Consider the following 22617-nt stretch of genomic DNA (forward strand, 5'->3'; position numbering starts at 1 on the left):
TATTTCTCACATATTTTTCATCATTCCATAATATCTTACCTCATTTTATTTCAATTCTTCACATTTCATACTATAGCCATTTGGCTCTTGGTTAGAGAAGATTTTTTTATCACAGGGCTATGTTAGGCCTATGGCCCTCTGGTCCCTCGGTTGGAGATGGTAAGAAATATAGCCCTGCACTGTTCATTAAAATATTAATTTCTTGGGGGGCCAGAGAGCTAAAACGAGCCCTCTGGCTCTCCTTTGATTGGATATGGCCTTAGTATAACTTAGGTAAAACGATATTTAACTGGGGAATAAATTTAAATGATATTTACACAACGAGAATAATTTGGATTAAGTCGTTATCTATACATTTAGTACTATGGTCTAGAGGGATTCATCTTTACTTGTAAGTAAGAGGCCTTAAGTTCAATTCTTACCAAAGGCAAATTTGAACCATATTATTAATCGTCATTTATAAGCATAAATTTACATGTGGTCCAATATCTTAATAGATAGTGCGTTCAATGTCAACCCATTGCATGTGGTCCAACTTTTAGTACCCATCGTTTGAAACTCACTCACCATCAAATTATGGTTATAGTTTCAAAACCAACCCTCCTCAGTCCATAGTAATAATAAAAATAAAAAAAACCTCAACATCTATGTGTCAAAACTCAAAATGCTCATTTCAACTTTCAAAAAATGACTAGTTTTTATTGCATGTTGTCAATATCTAATCAATGTCACTAATCTTTGGCATAAATTGTCCATTTTCAATTTTTCTCAATCATCAATTAAAATTTAATTTCTAATCATTTTAACCAATTTTTCCTTTTTTGTTTGTAGAACCCAAATTCTTTGCATAATTGTTGTATTTTTAGCTAAAAGAAGTGTGCAAAAATCACTTTCAGTTCAACCAATGAAGCACAAATTCAGATTGATGGATCAAACGTTTTTACTCTTTCAGCAACAGATTCGGACTTTTTTCCCTCCTCCGTCAGGAAGAAAACCGAATCTTTAATGCATCAAGTAAAATTACCTCATGCAGTTTCAGAACTCAAATAAAATTTTGGATGAATGGTTAAACCATTTCAAGGGCACCAGTACCATCCGTCTTAACATTTAGCACAACATCAACATATATATAACATCCATCCTTATCACTTTACATGGAAATTTCAACTGTATGTACAAGGTTTACACAAACAAAACCAGGCCATCGTTGAGGGATGTCATACTGATCCCTCCCTGTTATGCCGCAAACTGTTAATGCGACAGCATCTGCAACCGAAGTCATAAACTGCTGGCTTCACTACAACTTGGGTTGCCAACTTCAGAATCACGAGATTAAACTATTGATGAACGTCGGGGGCAGAGGGAATTAAGTCTTAAACTACTGGTGCTTCACTAGAACTTGGGTCATCCAGCATTTCAACAACAGGAGCATACTGCAAATGTTTAACGTTCGGGGATGTGAGAAAGAATGTCTGGGAATAGTGATGACAGTTCAATTTGAAAACAAATAATCACTGACCTCATCATCTTCTTCAAAGTGCATCCCATCAACTGCACTGTCATGCTGGAATTCCCATCCAAGATTATTTTCAAGCAACTCCTTGAGCTTCCTTGTCTTTAAGAATAAGAAATACGGAACTTAGGATTCTTCTCAACACAGTTATTCAAAAGGAGACAACTTGCAATAATTCAAATTTCAAGCGCTATTCGTTAATGAATCTATACATATACATCCTGCGTTACTTTAATTTTCTACCGTATAACACAACTGTATTCTCTGATCAAGTTTACTCTAAAAACACTAAAACAGATGACTTCACGAGAAATGCTTCTCATGCAGAGCAATGGGCTTGGCATAGCAACAAAATGGTAGAGCAGAAAATCAACTCAGGACTCGATTTATATGAAAAAGCCCATCAAATGGCGGTAATAACATGAATAAACTTTGAGGTAGCAACACGGCACATAAAGAGGGTTGGAATAATAGTTTACTCTTCTTGGGCAAACGTGCAGGATTTAGATGTTTACATCTTTCTCATTGGCCTCTCTGTGATATTACACCACTCACACATACATTTTACTGTTTCTATCCTGTAATTCCATAATTATACAAACAAATGCTGTCTCGGAAGACGAGTGCCATGGGTTACGAAGTCAATTTAACAGATAGGTTCTAAATTGCTAACGGATGAAGGGAAGGCTATTACGAGAAGATCTGGGTTATATGCAATTATAATTTTAAACACAAAAGGTAAAAAATCCAATCTGTTCCAGATTCCACCATTTCCCATTCGAGTTAGTGTTAAACTTAAAGAGAACTATACCTTATCATATTATACACTCCTTTAAAGTAACAAAATAAAGGATTCTGTTTATTTGTGTTTGCATATGCATATCATGATAAATACAATGGAAAGTGTGAAGATAAATTATCAGTAATTTGAATCATCTATAAGGTAAAAACAAGAACTGTAGATAATTTCAAGAAAGAGCATATGATTCTTTTGATACCTTCTTTTGCTTGATAGAATATAAAAGCTTAAATTAAAAACTAGGCTTAGATTGCATACCCATGACAGAAGATCTCCGTCAACAACTGAGGCATCTTGCACCAACAAAAAAAATTCCTGGAATCACATTTATACATTCAGTCAATAAAGTCAAGGTTCTACACATTTGATGGAAATGATGCCTTTCTTTCGTTGAATTTCTTTTTCATTAGAATAACAAACTGAATGCAAAAAAAGTTACAAGAAAACTATGAACGAACTTGATCAATGGAAAACTATGAATGAACTTGATCAATGGAATGCAGAATCAAGCACCCAATTAATGGTATATAACCTTGTACCTTGAAAAGACGGTGCAAAAAGCTATCAGCAGAAAACCATGATTCATCTAACAATGATGACGCAATGCTTGTGTCTGTGCAACCTTTCTGAAGTCCATGTTTCAATTGATAGTAGATGACTTTAATAAACTGCGAGATTCCATCACATGTCATTTATCAGAGTAAACGAATGGACAAAAAATAGGAAAGCATTGTTCACTGTTAGTTTACAACTTTACAGGAAAAGAAAATTAGTTTAGATCAAGAATAGCTAAATGTGTTACTTTCTCTGGGCAGAAAAGTCAGTAACCTAGAATTTATTGCATTTCCTTCTCTTTTTTAGGAGAAACAGAATCATTTTATTACAATGAAAATAAAGACAAAACCCCAGTGGACACACCAGGTACTCAAAACTATGTGAAACCTCTAAACTACCAGATGCTCAAAACATCATAAAATGTCCCAGGATAACACGAAAAGAACAATACAACATATCTCTATCCCCTTTCAGAAACCTCGATGATCCAACACTCTACCTCCTATATATCATTATTTAAAAGTTGGGAAAGTTTTAACACCCTTCAATCCCGGTTCTTCCATTCTCCAAAACCTTTAACTTCCAAAATAATATCCGCCAAGTCCCACTCCACACAATCATTTTCCTTTTCCCAATTTATCACACAAACCAACCCCGCTTTTTTCTTCTTCCGCACTTCCTGAACAACCTCATTTGCCATACCTACTGAACCAAAAAAAATCACTCTGATGCTAGATCAGCTACAAGGCTCTCAAAGGCTAAGTGGGACAGTTAGCCAACTTGACTTGGGTCTTAGCCGGCTGGGGGTTTTAGTTGTTTCCTTATACTTTATTGGTCTTGTTTAGATTTAATGTTTTACTTTTAGTTGGTAGATCATAGTTATGCTCCTACGTTTTCAAACTGATAATTTTATCCCAAATCACCATGACGATTTCTTAGTTATCTGGCAAAAAGTTCTAGTTATAAATAGCACAAGTATGGACATTACCTTTGCAAATAGCAGACTTCTTGTACGGAAAGGCTGCAATAATGATAGAATTGTCAGAAACTTATTTCAGCTTTCCTGTTTTTCAGTATCAATTTCCTATGATGCAAGCATCACTTCAAAACTCCATATTTTAGTATAAAAAACTTAACATAGTAAATGGGAACAGGAAAGACTATATTCATTTATTTGTTAATGATTATTGTATTAATGATTCCCCATTTAGCTGATTATGCAAGTATCTTAAAGAAAAAGACAGTTCAGGTAACTGAACTACAATGCAGAATACAGAGAGGCCCCACTAAGTAGAACAATGTTATTCGGAGGATCCCTATCCTGGAGGGGATTAAATATATGCATGCATGTAACATGGACATGTATATATAAATTTAAAAAACTCATGCAGAATGCAGAAAAAAAAAAAATTACAATTATATAAATTTGGTAGTGTGAATAAATCCCAACAATAAGTAGTGTGAAACACAGCGACCAATACTTACAGCTTCAGTGCATCCAAATAAAAGACTGACCAAGGACTTCCATTGTAGAAATGCTTCAAGTGATTGGCCCATCTACATAAGCTCGGAATATCATAAAGATCTGAGTATCTGACAGTAGTAATTAACATAAAATTATGATCAAGTCTGCATTCTCCACGTACCAAAAATGCAATAAAGGCAAATTGCAGCTCTGCAAGAAGCAGGTCCTCAGAACCACCATAATCTTCTAGCAGTACACTTTCTAACAATTGTGTCTAGACATCCAGTAAAAAGAAGAAAAAATTATCAGCGAAAGCTTACAGCTAAATCAGCTATCTGTAAACATTCAAATAAAAAAACCAACAAAATAACTTAAAAGAGTAGAGGGAGGTTCTCACCTTGTCAAGATTCAAAGAAGTAAGTTGTTGGCCCTGGATTCCTTTTCGTTTGATAACACGAGGAATTGATGTGTAGTAACATCCTCTCATCTGAGACTTGTCACTGGGTGTTGAGAACTTGCAAGCATTCAACTGCTCATCTAGAGCTTTCTCCATCGTTGTGTTAGGAGTGTTTATAAGCATTGCAGATTCAGATGCAATAGTAATTTCTCCTCCAATGGGTTCTGTACAGTAAATCGGCCGTTTAAAATTCAAAGGTTATAGGACAAGAAAAGTGAGTTTATTAGAAAGCCTTAGAATCAAATTCAGGCACCCTATTTAACAGCTCTGTCATGAAATTTCATGAGTAAAACATGCCCCTATATAGCAGCAAGCTTTAGAAGATATGATCAACTGTTTTAAGGTCAGGTTGTTCAATTAGCTTAGTTCAAGGCTAATCTTTTGAGTAGACTTATGACTTGATGTCCTCCATAAAAACGTGTACTCTATTCTGAAGACTTTCCAACACTTCTAAATGAACAAACAAATGCATGAATCTAGAACCACTCATAACCAGCATCCCCAAAAATTTCCTCCCAAACTTAACCCTTACTCGCCCTGCAATACTTGGCATCTTTTTGCATATAAGAGACAAATTGGGAAACACATAAACATTCGCTCTTCTTCTTTGAATAAAATAAATAAAATAAATAATATTATATATCATATATAATATCAACTCTATTATGAGCAATACTGAAGCAAGGTTCTTGCTTTCCAAATCATGGGGGATGGATTGTAAATGGAATGAGATAGCTCGTTAATCAGTCTGCTAAAGTAAAATTTTCACCTAAGCGAAAGGACCTGAAAACTAAATCCCAGAACCTTCCATTCAATCTAAAAGATTGTAATGAGATACTTCCATCAAAGAGAGTAAATAAGAAATTTCCATATCATTCAATTTCTCCAGAATAGAATTCCAATTGGTTGGAAAGCAAGGGACAGCAAGCATATTGACCATGGATGCATAGATAAAGAGACTACCCTCTCCAGTAATTCTCCCCAAAAACTCAATTTTCCCCATTACCCACCACAAATGAAGATTAAGAGAGAAGGAAACAATGCCTAATGAAATGTCTTTTGCAAGCTCAAGGATTTGAGCCTACATTAAAAATCAGAATCTTAATTTTTTCATGTCAAAGAGAATCTTAATTACTTGATGTGACCCACATTTTCTTCTTTTAAAAATGTCAAGGGACTCCTTTTCCATAGCAAATCTTCACAACCACTCCTCAATTAGAGCCATGCTTCCATGATGATTTCATTCAATGGTATGTTTTATAGAACTTATGTTGAAAGTGAGTCACCACTTCAAACAAAGAACAAAAAAAGCTTCTTCTGATGTTCAAGAAATCAAGATCATTTTGTGCTTCTCTCCTCCAGTCACTAAGCTCTAGCAATTTTAACCAAAAAAAGCCGTTAAAGACCTCCCTGCCAAAGAAGCAAGCTAAAATATTACAGACTCCATATAGTTTCTAGCATTCACTCTCAAGTGGGAAGAAAGTTCATAGCTAAGCATGTGAAAGGAGCCTAACAGCCTTCTATTTGTTTATTCCTGATTGAATTCCCTCCATGGCCTTGTCTATCGAGCGGTCCTTTTGGCAGATTTTCTCTCCCTTCTTCTTTTATGAACATGAGGGCTCATCAATTATAAGGACATCTTGGTAAGTAGAGGAAGTGTGAAACAATCCGCACTATGCTGAGCTAGACCTCAATACATCCTACCTAAAGTGAATTAGGCCTGGTCATGAATTTGGAGGAAAGGAAGGGCTACTTCTGACAGTCTTTAACAACTAAAAAAAAGTGCCAAAAATTATGAAATTGTGTCCAAGTGTCACTATAACCATAAACAGAAAACATCTGACATGCAATGTTCTTTTAGATTTCCTTGCAGTCTTATTGGTAGAGGTACTTCTAGAAGAAATTCTTTTATATACTTTTAGAAAGTTTTGCAATAATAATCTCCATTTCGATGCAGAAATTTGAACGAAAAGCTACATAGGAAGATTGTTATGAAAGAGCTATCCATGCACTGTACAGAACTTCATTACTTTCATGGTACCTTTTTCAATTCTGGTCATTACCTATTTCATCATGTCTACAAGCTCGTAGCTAATACCACTATACTTAAATATCATATGAACTCTTTGCAAGTGAGCAGATGCACCACCCTTTAAGTTTACTGGACAGGAAGTCATAACAAATACTTCGTGGAAAATTAAGATTCTCACCATATGTCCATGTTGAGAATTTTCCTAAAACAGATTAAAAAAAAAATATTTTTTAATATTTTCATATTGCTCACACTCCACAGGGGCCTATTGTACCTTATGACAAGATAAATACTCAGACAAAGAGTGTGGTTTCTATCCCAAAAAAAAGAAAAAAAGAAAAAAAAGAGGACACGCATTGCAGATCTGAAGATAAAGAAAGTTCAAATTGAAAAACTCAGAAGGAGAGACGGAGAGAAATGCAGTAACAACAGCAGCAGTTAAAGCATTAAATGTATTCGCTTCACAAAAGCAACAAAACTGAAGAAACACCTGGTGGAAAACCTACAATAATGGTGAATGTAAGCTACTGAAGTTGTGAATAATGCTTACCAATCCGTTGGATGATGCTCTTTGTAACGTAGCTAGATAATTGTTTCCAATCTCCATACTGGCTTAGATTATAAGGACCAAGATGTCTGTCAAACTCCAAACTTCTAACTGCTTGGCAGTATCTCTCTTCCTGATGGAACAAAAAAATATAGCGATATGAAATAAAAAACTTATACTGAAATAAAGAAAACAGCCACTGTCTTTCCAGCAAAGAATTTTGTTTGAAACAAAAATAAAGAAATTCCCCTCACTCCTTTTAAAATTTAATAGTTTCACTAATACAATAAAATTGTACCAAAAGAATGACAAAGAAATTAAATAAACAAAAAGATTTTCAAAAAAGAGATATTGGCCATATTTTCTTGCTTCTTAGTACTTCGGCAGGTTATAGTTTATGCATCAACTTTGTTGTTATTTGCCTCAACCTTCTCTAGTGAGTTTAGACTTCATATACTTCTTGGAAATTGAGGTTGAATAATATCATCTATAGTGTCAGCCATCCATTTGGAATCAATTTGATTCTGTACATGGCAGAAATAAATATAGTAAGACAATCTTGCAACCAACATGAATACAAACCTCTTCTTCTGGTACTTTGACTAATCGTTCGTCTTGTTGATCCCACTTACGAACAATTACCTGTTACACGAGAAAAGTGAGTCTTGCTCACAATTGTTTGGGTGGGGTAAAACAGCACTGAAATGCTACAACCCAATTGGATTTAAGCTGAAAATAAAGAGACGGCATTGCTTAACTAACCTCCGATGGCCCGGCATCAAGAAAAAACCCGATAATTGGCGCAAACTCCTTGCCATCTCTGCGTGGCCAAAAACCAGACACATGAAACCAGATTTTTCAAATAAAAATACAGCAGAAACATGCCACAGATAAATACGCGAAAAATGTCGATTTCCATCCAATCAACTACCATTGGGAATTTACAGAAACTACAAAACAGAATCACCCCCAAAATACTTCAAAATTTAAAATTCAAAATTACATTCTCTGACAACATTCAACAAACATATGGTGAGCAAGAAGAGCTAACCTCGTGGATGAGCTATAGTACACAAAATGAGGACCAGGAGGAATCATTTTTATGCCTTTGAATTCCGGGCCCACAGAAAACATCTGCAAAACAGAGAATCGAGTGTTGAGGGTCAAATTTTCTCGCATTTTCTCGGCAACCAAACGCAGCACGAGCATGTGTTGGTTGGGTTAGTACTTAGTAGTAGTATTTTACCTGAGTGTCAATGCCGATGAGGGTGTGCTGAGGCACGTCGAGGAAGAGAAGCGTCACGCCTCGCTTCACAAGCTCCAGCGCCGTTTCGGAATCCATCGAAGTTTCTGCAATTTTTTGTTGGACTTCAAAGTTGTCGCTCTGAAGTTCTGAACACCTTCCTGCTTAGAAAGCTCTGGTAAACGAAGTGGGTGCTCCGACAGTCCAGAAGCCTCTTCTAATATGGGCCTCGAAGAGGTATGAAAGAAGGCCCAAGATCTAAGCCCATTGGGCATCGGCCTACTCTAATATCGACGATTTTAGTAAAAACTAAACAGTTCTATAATGAGCAAATTTGTTTGATAAATAGGCATAACAATTGTTTTGCTTGAGTGTTAAATGATGATGCAACAAATATGGAAGAAAATTCATATACAATTTATCGAGCAGATTCAATGTATATTCTGAATCAAGCAATCTCTATTTTATAGGTACAAAAATCTACATAAAAAGTTGAAATCATGGCAAGAAGCCCTTACAAAAACCAAAGCAATTTATCAAAGCGACAATAATCTAGTCAATGAGGTAATGACATTTTATTGTTAATAATTTTCAAATGTGATTAACATGTTATTATTTGGACCGTTAGGTAGTTAAGAGTAATTATTAGATTAAATTATTTTACAATTTTTCTTCAGCAACTTCAAGTACAAATGTGATTCAATCTTCATAACAACAGATCACAAAGCATGAATATTGAAACATTGTAAAGCATACTCCAACAAAATTATGTTATATGTTGGATATCCTAACACCACACATTGGATGCCTTAAGTGGTAGATTACTGAAAATAATATAGTTTTAAATACTAATGATATGCTTTTACTTTATATTTGAAATAAGTTATTCAAATTAGTTATTTTCAAAAGAAAACTAATGAAAAGGGATTGAAAACTTTGAATTTTAATGATAAGAACAAAATAAAAGGTAAGGTGAATAGTACCATGATTGATTTTTTAGTGTAAAAATATGAATTTTTGTTAAAATTAACAGTAACATGAACTTTTCGTTAAAACTTCTTACTTTCAATTACCAAAAAAAGAAAAAAGAAATAGTAATTATTATTAAACAAACTTACAACTAAAAGAAATATTTGTAAATAGTAAATAGTAATTATGAAGAATGGACCACCGACTAGTGAGAGAAGACAGTAGGCGATCTTCTTCGCCCCCAAATCTCTGCACCTCTGCCCGCCCTCATCAACGCCCGCAGCTTTCTGACAATGAAGCGCAAGAAATGGTCGGAGCTCGAAGAACAGACCCTTCTCACCAACTACTCGGACCTCCACAGCTCTGGAGCTCTAGCCAAGCTCAAAACCCGCGAGAAAAAGTTCAAGCCCATAGCCGACCACGTGAACTCGGCGCACCACCTCCGCGACCCAGTGACCTTTCCGTTCCGGTGGTCCTGGCGCGACGTCTCAATCAAGGTGCAGAACATGCGGCATCAGTACCTGGGCGTGAAGCAGAAGATCCGGGTCTCCAAGGACGAATTCAACTGGAAAGACGGCGAAAACCACTGGGAAAATTTCTTGAGGTACAAGGAAGTGTTTGGAGATGTGGAGCTTGATGTTAGGGGGAAAAGGGGGTGTGAAAGTGAGAACCTTGATGTTTTTGGGGATTGTGGGGATTTGGGGTTTGGGATTGACTGTGACGATTTGGAAGAAGAAGAAGACGATGAAGATGGAGTGCAATTGGAAGAAGGTGAAGATGGAGAAGAAGAGGAGAGTAGTGGTGGCGGCGAAGGCGACAATGGTGTTGAGGAATTGGGTAGGAGTGAAGGTGGTGAACTTGTGGGTGAGAGGGCAATTGGGGAAGTGGGTTTTGCGCAGAAAAGGAAATTGGGTAAGGTTGGATTGCATAGGAGGTTGGGGTTGGTGAGTGCACAAGTTTTGGATTTGAGGGATGTAGTGGTGAAGAGGGAAGAGAGGAGGAGAGAGAGGGAGTGTAGGAGAGAGAAAAGTGAGGTTGAGAGAGAGGAAAAGAGGAAAGAAATTGAGTTTAGGAGAGAGAAAAGAAGGAATGAGAGGGAGGACTGGTTGGAGGATAGAGAATTGGAGTTAGAAGAGAGGGAGGTGATGTGGGCAAGAAGAGAATTCGACAAAAGGTTGAGGATGGAGAGGGATCTGGATGATGAGCGACGGAGGAGGATGAGGATGGAGGAGAAGAGGGAGGAGGAGGAGTTGGAGTGGAGGGAGAGGATGATGGGTTTGCAAATTGAGCATGAGAAGCAAATGATGCAAATGCATGCTGAGGCGTGCCATAATCAAATGCAGATTCTTGGGGTCATGGCTAGGCTAGTTTGTCAATCTTTTGGGTCTGTGAACGATGGGCTGGGAGGCGGTTTAGGGTCATTGCCACCTCAGGTTTTGCAGAATTTACAGCATCCAGGGGATTTGGGCGACAATGGGAAGCCGGAGGACAATTCCCCTTCTGAGTTCCTCTAAACTGTAATTTAAATACCTTTCCAAATGTTACTACTGTTATAGTTCTGATGAAATGTTAATAAAGTTGATCTTTATCATACGAGTTATCTGTACTGTTTCCAATGTCTATACTGGCAGTGCCTATTGTATGTTTGGAATGATGTATATGCGTTTGTCTTATTTTTATCAATATGATACTCGTTTTTCAAGCAGCAATTACTTAGGGTGTTCATGTTTGCTGAGTTTTCTGTCATATCAGTTCGAACTGAATAATGTTCATGTAACAAGTCATACAACTATGTATTCTCCAGAAAACGGAATCATGTCACCTTTAGGGTGTTGACTTCATAGGCTGTTCCATCTGTTCATACTTGTCTTTTTTAATCGATTATGAAAAGGTTTTAGTTATTTACAGTCTGCTATTGTTACTAGAAAAAGCAGTGGTAGCTAATTGTTATTACACCAGAGTGCTGCTTTGCTTCAACTTTTGATTGTTTAGCAGGGTTTTAGGATGGTGTTATGTATTAAGAAAGGGCATTTGGAGAAGAAAACAGAAAGAAGAGAAGTATATTTCACATGGTAGAAATCATATACATGTTAAAAGATAATCAAATGCAGTTCTGAACATAGGATTGTCAGTAGCTGCGTATGCTACAAACCACATGCTGACCCCTCAGGTAATTTAAAAAATATTGCAGAAACAATATTTTTTGCCCCTTAATATGGGGCAATAATATTTTGTTGAACATTATATAGGCAAAAATGTTGCACAGATTATATTATCTAAGACTAAATTCATCTTCATAAGCTATTAAAAAGGTAAAGCAGGGGGATACTACTAGTCTAATAAATCTTAAATTGCCGGGACCAGGAGCTACCAGATTACAAATCTGTTACAATAGGCTAAGCTCCCTTGAATATATTTGAAATATGGCCTGGCCCAACAGGGGTATGGATATGAGAATGTAACCCTTAGCTATACAACTAGGCTTCCCTTTACTACTGTTCAATCTACTAGATCCACATTTGTCAAAAGAAATGACCAGATAACTTGGAGGGGCGCTGTTGAATCAATCTTAGTAGACAACCAGGCCTTAGGGTTTGGATCTCTGGTGGCGTCTGTTCTGGGAGTTTGGAGCATCCACAGCGATGCATTCTCCTTTTTATCTGAGAACATGCGATACCAGGGAGGGGGAGGAAGGCCAAATTTTTATGGGGATGCATAGTATTGGCAGTTTTTTAGGCAGTTTGGCTGGTAAGGAACAAGATGATTTTTGTAGATGGTGGGACAGAAATTTTTTTGAACCCAAAAAAAAAATTTCTGGTCATCTTTATGTCTTCAGTCTCTACAGATTTTAGGGGTTTGTATTATTCTAGTCATTGGTTAGATTGGAAAGCTGTTGTATCTTCGTTCGGTGGTCTGTGTTTATGTCATACTGATTTTGCTTCTATGATTTTTCTTATACTGTTGCTGTCCAATTTTGGCCATCTTGTCCACTCATTGTGTAATTTTATTGTTTTATGCAATAAAATTTGTTTAATTTTCAAAAAAGAACTAGTCCTTCTTTTATGGGTTGTACACCTTTGAAATTAGTCTATGGAAATTCCAGTGATTCAGGGATTGCGCAAACCACTTTGATCTTCTTTCTTTCAGCGGTGAGAATTCTGAAATTTTAAATTGGCGGTAGTTTGCCCTTCATTGTGACTTGATACGATTAATTTAATACCTGTATTCACTTTGATCTTCTTTCTTTCAGCAGTGAGAATTCTGAAATTTTAAATTGGCGGTCGTTTGCCCTTCAGTGTGACTTGATACGATTAATTTAATACCTGTATTGCTCCAATGTTTGTAGCTGACAGCATTGGCTTCTTTTTTTCTTTTTTGTTTTTTCACTTTTGCTCCTATTTTGCTTTAGGTGGTTGAAACAGCCTGAGATCACAACCTCCAGTTCAGATGAGAAAGGGAAAGACATTTTGATTGGTTGGTATGCATGTTCTTTCATGTTAGATGAGTATCCTAATTCCAATATGTGAATTATTTTGTATACACCATCTTGAATTAACAATTACATGATTGGCAGTTCAAAGGATGACAGAAATTTAAAAATGTTTGTCTTACCTCACCTATACTGACCGATAATATTGTATCAAGAGTCAAGACACACCTTTGTGGACCATTGAATATGGAACACAATCATATTAACATCTTGTGATCCTTTTCTTTGCCGTCTAATCTTCTGGAGCGTACATTATTTTTTTCATGTCAACTTTATTTGAGTATATATGTTGATGAATGCAAATATGTTTCTGTTCCTTTGAGTGCACTAGGAAAGAAATTTATATGGCCAGAATCCCACGGCAGTTGTTCTTGTCATGGGTTTGAAGGCAATTAACATTCAAGTTGGAAGAAGAAGAGTGAATATATGTTTTTCAAACTAAAGGTCTTTTAATGGTTTGTTACCAAAACACATCCACAGTTCACAGTCACACTCATGACGAATAAATGTTACTTAAGAGTTCTTCGATGGAATTGGGGATAACTGAAACAATTCTAGAGAGAAGTATATATGTAATGTAAATAAGAAGATATGGATGATCTTTTAGGATTTCTCTGTTGTGCAATTTGTAGTGATCTGAGAGGGACACCGAGGTCATTATTTGTTATATAATTCACTGAGTGCAAATTTTGTTGAATGATCAGATAAGATGACATTACAGACACATGCCCTTTGATCTAGCAAGTTAAAGTTGCATGTTTGTTGAACAATTAGGCAGTCTGTTTCATGATAGGAGATTTGATTTAGAGACAATTTTGAGGAAACACATATCGGGGAAATTAGGTGGAAATTTATAGCCTTATGAACCTTTCCATCCTTGTATGTTTAGGTTGACGAGATAAGACACATTGAATCTAGTTTCCGCAACAATGGAAGAACCTTGCTGGTTGCAAAATGTGTACGTGTGACATTTGTTGCTTCTGCTGGGGTAAATCAGGAGCACAGTGGGACTTAGAGCATGCATTAGGTGTTCCTCATTAATTAAAGAGAGAAGAAATTGTCACCATAAGACACAAAAATTGTCATAACTCATGTATCATACGCATGACTGGAAGTCTGGAACTAAGGTTTTACTTACGAACCTCATTAGCTTAACAACTGGTTGAGATTTTGTTTATAGATGATTGGTTGAAATTTCATGCGAGTTGTGATAATGTTTTAGGGAAAAAATCATTTTTCCATTTGTCGTTTCGCCCAATTTCATTCATCAACATCATGATTTCAATTCCACATTTTCCATTCGAACCTTTTCTTTTATTTGCCGCTATATGAAATGAAATGATAAGGTTGATACCGTGCAACCACCGTTTCCTTTATTTGCATTTGAGTTATGATTTGTATGAATCTAAGAAATATATAAGGTCAAAACTAATGAACTTGACTTTGTAGCCGTAAATCATAGTTAACTACATCCTATGACTTTTGAACCGAGTTGAGATTTCCATAACCAAAGGCATTTTAGACTGGTTGTTCCCAACTGTTGGTCAAATAGTAAAGGTAGTTATAATGCTACTGGGAATTTCAGGACCTCAGCAAGTTCTATGTTGTTTTTCCATGTTAGTGAATGCTACTGTTGTATTCATATGACTATGTAGGTCGTGTAGCGGATAATTGATTGAATTTGATGATTGTTAGTTCTGAATCTGCTTTTGACATCTCGTTGCATAACCGACAAGAAACAACGGAAATTGTCCGTTTTTCTATCTGCAGAAATCTGTGAACGCCTGACTGTTAGATGGAGCTGGTTTCATGACCGACCAGTCCACATGAAAGTGGATCATAGCCTTCTAGATACATTTGACAAGGAGTCATGTTGAAGTAAGCTGCAAGCATGATTAAATGTCTATTATTTCTTGTGCAATTAAATGGTGTTGATTCTCTGCGCTGTCGTTATTTGGAACTTTACATGTTCTGCTGTCAGTAACTAGTTGTTTGTGAAATACAGGGGTAGGATTCTGAAACATTCTATCGTTGCAGCTCTTCTATCCTCCTTTGAAGGTAAAGCAGCTGGAGCGGCCAGAAACTTTTTTATAGGTAAACATCCCATCAATTCTACAAACAGTATTTGGCTGAAGCCGTAATTTTAACTGGTTGGTGAGCTTTCGCATGTTGTATAATTATGGTTGCTTTAAATTTAAAAAGGCAGCATGCTTTTAAATTATATAAGGATTCTTTTATTTAGAAAAGGCAGCTTGGTTTTCGTCTTATCTTTTTCACCCACTGGTCTTTCATTTGCAACTTCAGTGTCGTTGTACCAATTCTAAAAGATTAAGTCCCTACAAAATGCAGGGGTCCTGCTTAAACATCTGGCTGAAATATCTGTGGATAGGGCTTCGTGGTCATCCTAATCTTATCACTTACCTTTCGCTGCCCCCACCTTGGTGCTCCTCACTCCTCACTCCTCACTCCTCACAGCTTCTTAAAGAGATGGGTATTTTTTTTTTCAATGTAACTTGGCAATATATTAAGATTTGTGTTTATTTGTAGCCTTGATTTTGTACTTTCATGAGTTCAATCCCTTATTAGCAGGCATTAAAACCTTCTCAAGAATATAATAAATCCCCAGCTGTTGAATGAAACCTCTCTGGTACTTGTGTTTTGGATTGTTTCACTGACATTACAATTTCTCTCTTTTGATATGTACATCCATCACCAACAAGTGATGTTGATTAGCCAAGCTCTCTTTCAGTGTAACTTTGCAATCCTTACAAATTATATGACCCCCTTTCCTCATTAGTAAAAAAATATATTTGTGTTTTTGACGACCTCATTTAGTAGGAAAAGGCTTTGGTGTTGTGTTTTTGATGACCTGCTCTTATATGGACATGTTCTTCTCTTCCCCAAAACCATGGCCACCACGAAAACCTCCATAGTTGCCTGTCTCCTTGCCCACATGTCCATATAAATCTCCTCCTATAAATATCTTCTCCGTTTTAGCGATTCCTTGCACCATGTCTCTGAATCGCTCAAATAGGAGGAGGTTCCTAGCAATGTTCAACAACTTGTATAAATAACTGACTTCCAGATACAACCAAATACCAATACAAAGGGAAATTCCAAGTTTTGAATTAGAAAAACAAAATAATGTTCTGCATAACAACCTCTTAAAAATACGCACAATAAATCCAACCGACGATTCAAACACTAATGTATAAGTCTTGCAAGACTGATCGCAGATATAAATGTATACGGACATGATACAGACGAACCCAGCTTCGATACTTCATCTCCAATGCACAAAATCAACAGGAGACAAACAAAATACAAAAACTGTCGCCATTGTTCATCCTTGTTTTCAAGTTATTCTATTAGTACAACAACAACAACAACCAAGAATTATCCCACTAAATGGGTTAGTTGTACGAATCCTAAAATGCCACTGCGCTCGGTTTTGTAACATGTCTTCTGTTAGCTTCGAGTACTTCATATTCTCTCTCTATAATATGATATGTAATTAGTGATTAGCTTAATCACTATTAAAGGTTTTAAACTTGGGATTATTAGGCTTATTCCTATTTTAGTGAAGTTTGTTATAATTAGCCAGCTGGCATGATGAGTTGTGACTTGTATAAGAGCACTAGCTCTCACTATTGTAATCAGATCAGAATTTACAAATAGAAATACAAAACCAAAAAACAATTCAAGAGCTCTGCTCTCTTTCTTTTCCTTCCCTCTCATTCTCTATCCTCTGTGACTTCAGGTTGATTAAGGGGTTAGAGATTTGGATCCTATCAATGGTATCATCCTTCTCGAATCCTGGTTTCCCTATTGTGCATACCCACCCGACCCGTCTTCCTGCCATGGATGCATGCCTCTCCGCTGCAATTGACTCATTTGAAGCTTCGATGCATGCTGCAATCCGTGATGTGATCTGCGAAGCTATGGATTCTGCACTCACCGTTATTCACAAGGCTGTGAATCCTGTACTCGCAGAAATCCGCAGTGACCTTGCTCAGTTACGTCGTGACTTGGCTCTCGATGTCGAGGGAGATTCAGATCCAGCCTCAATGTGTTCTAAGGAAGCTGAATTGATCGAGGTAGGTCACCAGAAACTTCAAAAACTTGAGACGCACGATGGAGACGGCAACCTATTGCGAATTCCATCAACAATCCACGACCATTCCATTCCGCCATTGCTCTTATCGTCATCGATGTTGAGAGCACTTGCAAGTTCTCCGGTCAAGTCCCAATTAAAAGAGTCTGTGGTAGCCACAATTCCACTGCAACATTTTGAGAAACCCATGCTTATTGCGATGGTGACCATAATGTCGTTCCCATTTTCAGTAATCGTTGGCAAAACTGAGGCCTTATCTCAACTGGCAGACCAGGACGCCAATGTTACCACCCATATTGATGGGTGTTGTGACATCCCGTCCCAAAATTCATGTTAACGTACGTGTGAAATTACAACTTTGCCCCTAGTTCGTTTTCGTCATGTTTTTGGTTATTTGTCGTTTGTGTGGTGTTGGCATGTGTTGGGCCATACACACTCACACTCTCATTTTCCCTGTCACTCTCTCTCTCCCTCTCCCGTGCTGCTATCCCTTCCTTTTCCCTTGAAACTGTACGGACGAACCCAAAACCCCTCAAATCTCAACAGATCGAAGGAACCAAGGCCACAGTCGAGTTCGTGAGGCTGAGAGGAGTACAACTATACCATTTTCAGGTGAGAATCCTAACGTTTTCACGTCGATTCGAGGAGCTCCGTTTGGGGTACTATTCATGCAAACGTGTTTTAGTAAGTTTTTGGGTTTTTGAGGCTCGTAGGTAGCTTGGTGGTGTCCCAAGGAGCCTCGGAGTAGCTCGTTGGACGAAATTGGACGTCGGAATCGTGGGTTTTGAATTTGGCCGATTTTTGGTTTGTGTGGACAGGTATGATCTTGTGGTTTTTAGCCCTCAAAACTTGTTTGGATTTGTTCTACTAGTTCTAGGCTTCAATTTGGTGCAAAAATCACGAAAAACGGTTGAAAAACGAGTGAGAAATCATGATTTACAGGTTTTCCAGTTTTCCGGCGCCGGAGCCTCGCCGGAGGTTCGCCGGAGAAGGTGACGGAATATTCCGTCAAGTCTGACGGAATATTCCTGACGCCGTTAACGGAATCTGTCAAAACTGACAAAATATTCCTAACGGCGTCAGTTGACGCCGTCAGCGTGCCAGGCACGTGCCTGTGCGTGGCCGGCGCGTGGGGGCGCGTGCGGCGGTGGAAAATTTTTCTAAAAATATGGTTGTGATCCTGAGGTTGTGTAGGTCACGTTGGTATATTCAATTGTCCAATTTGAGCATTGTATGAGAAGTTATTACGAGAAGTTGGTTATGTGCTTTAAAATTGACGTTTTTATAGTTAATTCGCATATAGGTGATACGTACCCCGAGGACGAGCGTGCGCACTCGAGGCAGGGGGGCTACGACCCTTCCACATACCAGTGAGTGGGCTTTTGGTTTTCCGTATATACCTATATACTATATTTTCCCAGAAATGATTTAAATGTTTATTAGTTATATGCCATGCATACATTATCGTTGGTTGTGCACTGTGAGTACATTATTATTTGCATATATATATATACATATGCATATTGGGTGTTGTGGACGCACAGGTAAGTGCCAGGTAAGTGTTATTCACGTTTATGTTTCAGTAGTGGTTTGAGATGCTTTGAGAGCTCATAACCTACACCCCCGGTGTTAGTGCTCCCGCCCAGAGTAGGGCACAGTCCTTCACGTGATGTTCACCTCCCGCACCACACGCTCAGCTTGGATCCAAGTTAGGTGCACAGTCCTGTCGTACAGACCACTATAGGTGGTTTCGACTCGTAGGTGACCCGCGATTATTCGCACAGCCTTCACGTGATCGTAGCACTAGAGCGTATACATGTATTACACCCAGGCCTGTCGTACAGACCACTTTAGGTGGTTCCGACTCGTGGGCAGGTTCAGTTATTGATTTTGAGATTTGAGCTCTAGATGCAGCCGTACAGGTCACGTTAGGTGACTCCGGCTGCCAGATTACTTGATATTGATATGATTATACCTGAGCACTTGCATATCATTATGAGATTTTGGCATGGCATATTATAGAGCACGTTTGGCATATTCTTGAGCATGTTTCGTATATATATACGTATATCTATTTTCTGGGAAGTATACAGGTTTTACGGCGAGGGGTTAGAAAGTATTTATAAATGGTTTTCGAAAAGCTTTGTTTTTGCCCACTCACGCTTTTGTTTTGCGCCCCTCCAGGTTCTAGTTGAGTAGCAGGTTCGGTGGTTTCCCAGAGGGTTCTTCCGGCTTTTCTGACAGACAGTCACCAGCGTAGGGTCACCTTCGGGTGTACTTTTGTCGAGTCATTCTCTTTTGGACTGCTGTAGACTTGCTCTGAATTTGTGCCTCACACGCTAGCACTTGTTTTTACTACTTTGTATGCTAGTTTTTAATTATTCGTACTTTTTATATTACTATCTTATTAGCTTCCGCACGTGCACATGGTTACGTCACCTTCGTGTGACGGCCAGCACGCCCTGATCTCGGTCGGGGTGTGTCAGGTGTGAAGATCACAAGAGCTTCAAATTGCAAATTCTATGCCTCTGTATGCTGCCCTCAACATATACGAACACCTGACATCCTTGCTTTCCAATTTTACAAAATCGGAAGAACAAATGGTATTGGATTTTGCAGTTTATTCTGGCATATTATACTGGTGTCATTGCGATCATGTGTGAAGACTTTTTTTATTGATAAATGTGGATGGGTTAATTGGTATATTGTGGGAAAATTTGTGAAGAAATTTTTTTATGCATTAGAACTGTTCGAGGAAATGTCCAAGAGACCTTTGTGTGAGAAACATCCAATGGCAAAGTTTGTGTGGTCTGTAACTAACAACACTGCTATGGTAGAATTGTACAATGCATGCCAAAAGGCACTGAACAATAAGGGAACTCTCTTCAATTTCATGTTGCCTAAAACCTTTCACTTGACTACTCATGGAAATTCGGAGTTGCACATTGCCACTTCATAGTAGATGCTCAAGTCTTTTTGGAATGCATCAACCATTACAAACTACATACTGGAGATTGAATTCTTGTGGGAAAAGGATATCAAAGTTGTTCTATGGGGAGGCAATGCTACTTCTTTAATTTTTTCAGCTTTGGAGTCTTGGCTTGTGGTAGAACACAATAAAAGGGACTTTGAGCAACAGTGGCTTTCATTGAATTTTCCTGGGCTACATCAGAGGCTGTTATGGCGGCAAGGTCTCAGTGGTATTTCCCATATCAAAAAACTCAAGTGTCCATTTTAAAAGCTCAAGTGAAGTCAAGCTCTGTCTCCCCAAACTACATGGCTCACCAACCTGACATCAACAAGAAAATGAGGGAGATTCTCATTGACTGGCTTATTAAGGTCCACTACAAGGTTAAGTTTGTGGTTGAGACACAATTCCTTACCGTAAACCTTATAGACAGGTTCTTAGAGCGCCAAATGGTGATCAGAAAGAAGTTTCAATTGGTTGGTGTGACAGCCATGTTATTAGCTTGCAAGTATGAGGATGTTTATGGAGAAATGCTTGACAAGGGAGTCAATTTGGATGAGTTTACCTATGTTTTGTTGACGGTGAAAAAAATCACTAGGGACATTCCGAGCTATCAGTTTATAATAAAGACGTTGACTGATGTTGGGAAACTCGATAAGGCGCTTAATGTGGTAGATACAATGCTGGATGATGATGGGGTTGAACTCTTTAACAATCCAAATAAGAAGGCTATGTTGTTTTTGAACTTCGCTAGTGAGTCTTCTGATGCTTTCAAATCCACATATTGTGAAGTTGCTAAGAAATATAAGAAAGAAGACAAGCTTTCTCATTGGAGATCTCAAGGTCGTAGTCACTGACAGCATCCAGGAGGACATCAAGTATGGAAAATATGTGTTGCTGGAGTTCTATGCTCCTTGTTGTGGACATTGCAAGAAGCTTGTTCCAATTTTGGATGAAGTTGTTGTCTCATATGAAAAGGATTCCAATGTCGTTATTGCAAATTTACAGGCCACTGCAAATGGTGTGCCAAGTGACTTCGATGTCAAATATTATCACCTGCCTCAACGCCTGCAGGATTAGATGCTTGCACACTTGTGTCTGAAGTACATAACTGATTCAGAAGATCTGCAGCAACAAGAACCCCTTGATATGGTGTACTTATTTCTTGTCGTTTCCAATGACTTGCTTTTTTAGATGGTCTCTAAGATGAAAGCTGAGTATTTTCCTCCCAAAGAAGATGGAGTCTTATCGAAGATAATACCCATAGATTCCTACATATTTGTCACTGATGTTGTGGATTTAGTGGTTTAAAAAAAAATAGAGTTGAACAGTGGAAGGGAGAACATCAACCGAGTGATTTAGAGAATAAAAATATGGAATGCGCCAATTGGTTGTTGTGTGCTAAGCCTCTCGGCATGGAGACTGAGAGAACGATTGTAGAACAAATTCAAGGTTATACTGAACCATACGCAGAGAGGCTTCTTCCATATTTGCATTCCATGAAGAAACATGTTTTTTCCCCCGTACTAGATTTCCAAAAGGTATTACTGCACTATTTTAGGATGCGAGAAAATGGATGGCAGACTATCAAAAAAGATAGAGTTTATGCCTTCTTGGAACATCCTGCTCAGTTTTATGAAATCATTGTTTATTCAGACTACTCATATATGGATGTAGATCCTATAATGCCTATAATGGAGAGATTGGACACTAAGCATTATGTAACATATAAGCTGGGAAAGGCTGCCACTATGTATCAGATCGCAGAAGAGACTTATACCACCCAGACTGCTTTATTGGAAACTGCTATGTCTACACTTGTCTTCGTTCAAGGATCTCTGAATTTTGTGTGCAATCGGTATCAACTGCTCATGTTGGCAATAATGTATACTGCTGATGAGGATTTGGAGTCCATAACCGACACACAAATTGAATTACAGCTAATGGAGTTAGATGCTCACAATTTTGTCAAATTCAAAGTGCAGAACAGTCATTACCCCAATGAACCATTGCAGAAAGAAAGCAAGTTCTTTTTTTAACCTTGAGGACAAGGTTGTTCTTTAAGGGGGGAGTAATGATATGATCTGTAATTAGTGATTAGCTTAATCACTATTAAAGGTTTTAATCTTGGGATTATTAGGCTTATTCTTGTTTTAGTGAAGTTCATTATAATTAGCCAGCTGGCATGATGAGTTGTGACTTGTATAAGAGCACTAGTTTTCACTATTGTAATCAGATCAGAATTTACAAACAGAAATACAAAACCAAAAAACAATTCAAGAGCTCTGCTCTTTCTTGCTTCCTTCCATCTCCCTCTTTATCCTCTGTGACTTGCAGGTTGATTAAGGGGTTAGAGATTTGGATCCTATCACTTTATTAAACTAAAACATTTGAATATAGCATTCAATTGATCAATGGCACTGACTCTCTTATTTTTATTTATTATTTATTTTGTTCCGACTCTA

The 22617-nt window shown here is 37.8% G+C and overlaps 3 protein-coding genes and 1 long non-coding RNA gene across 4 annotated transcripts; 3 read left to right on the forward strand and 1 right to left on the reverse strand.

The window, feature by feature from the left end:
- Positions 1-1052: 1052 nt before the first annotated feature.
- On the reverse strand, positions 1053-9715 carry LOC137740171 (AAR2 protein family). The gene is made up of 13 exons (XM_068479990.2): positions 8615-9715; positions 8420-8502; positions 8131-8188; positions 7951-8010; positions 7372-7501; positions 4730-4953; positions 4514-4606; positions 4353-4424; positions 3856-3888; positions 2852-2980; positions 2571-2627; positions 1520-1615; positions 1053-1433 (listed from the first exon to the last, which is right to left on the reverse strand). The coding sequence occupies exons 1-13, from the start codon at positions 8708-8710 to the stop codon at positions 1374-1376; spliced, it is 1191 nt and encodes a 396-aa protein (XP_068336091.2). The 5' UTR covers positions 8711-9715; the 3' UTR covers positions 1053-1373.
- Positions 9716-9873: 158 nt separating this feature from the next.
- Positions 9874-11173, forward strand: LOC148694467 (uncharacterized). The gene has a single exon (XM_088700023.1). It carries the CDS (start codon positions 9874-9876, stop codon positions 11092-11094), a length of 1221 nt encoding a protein of 406 aa, XP_088556149.1. The 3' UTR covers positions 11095-11173.
- A 1895-nt stretch (positions 11174-13068) lies between these two features.
- LOC148694468 (uncharacterized) lies at positions 13069-15709 on the forward strand. Its single transcript, XR_015966565.1, has 3 exons — positions 13069-14948; positions 15076-15164; positions 15420-15709. It is a non-coding gene; the product is annotated as an uncharacterized LOC148694468 (long non-coding RNA).
- Positions 15710-21525: 5816 nt separating this feature from the next.
- On the forward strand, positions 21526-22191 carry LOC148694469 (uncharacterized). Its single transcript, XM_088700709.1, has 2 exons — positions 21526-21604; positions 21683-22191. Exons 1-2 carry the CDS (start codon positions 21526-21528, stop codon positions 22189-22191), a joined length of 588 nt encoding a protein of 195 aa, XP_088556835.1.
- Positions 22192-22617: the final 426 nt, after the last annotated feature.

Source organism: Pyrus communis, chromosome 9 (genome assembly GCF_041283825.1).
Source record: "Pyrus communis isolate YQ-2024b chromosome 9, ASM4128382v1, whole genome shotgun sequence".
Lineage (NCBI taxonomy): Eukaryota > Viridiplantae > Streptophyta > Magnoliopsida > Rosales > Rosaceae > Pyrus > Pyrus communis.

Coding starts and splice junctions, on each gene's coding strand:
- LOC137740171 (XM_068479990.2), bottom strand. CDS start 8,710: ATGGATTCCGAAACGGCGCTGGAGCTTGTGAAGCGAGGCGTGACGCTT. Junction 2,981..3,855: donor GAAGTCTGCTATTTGCAAAG/GTAATGTCCATA, acceptor GGAATCTCGCAG/TTTATTAAAGTCATCTACTA. Junction 2,628..2,851: donor TTTTGCACCGTCTTTTCAAG/GTACAAGGTTAT, acceptor ATGTGATTCCAG/GAATTTTTTTTGTTGGTGCA.
- LOC148694467 (XM_088700023.1), top strand. CDS start 9,874: ATGAAGCGCAAGAAATGGTCGGAGCTCGAAGAACAGACCCTTCTCACC.
- LOC148694469 (XM_088700709.1), top strand. CDS start 21,526: ATGGAATGCGCCAATTGGTTGTTGTGTGCTAAGCCTCTCGGCATGGAG. Junction 21,605..21,682: donor GATTGTAGAACAAATTCAAG/GTTATACTGAAC, acceptor CCCCCGTACTAG/ATTTCCAAAAGGTATTACTG.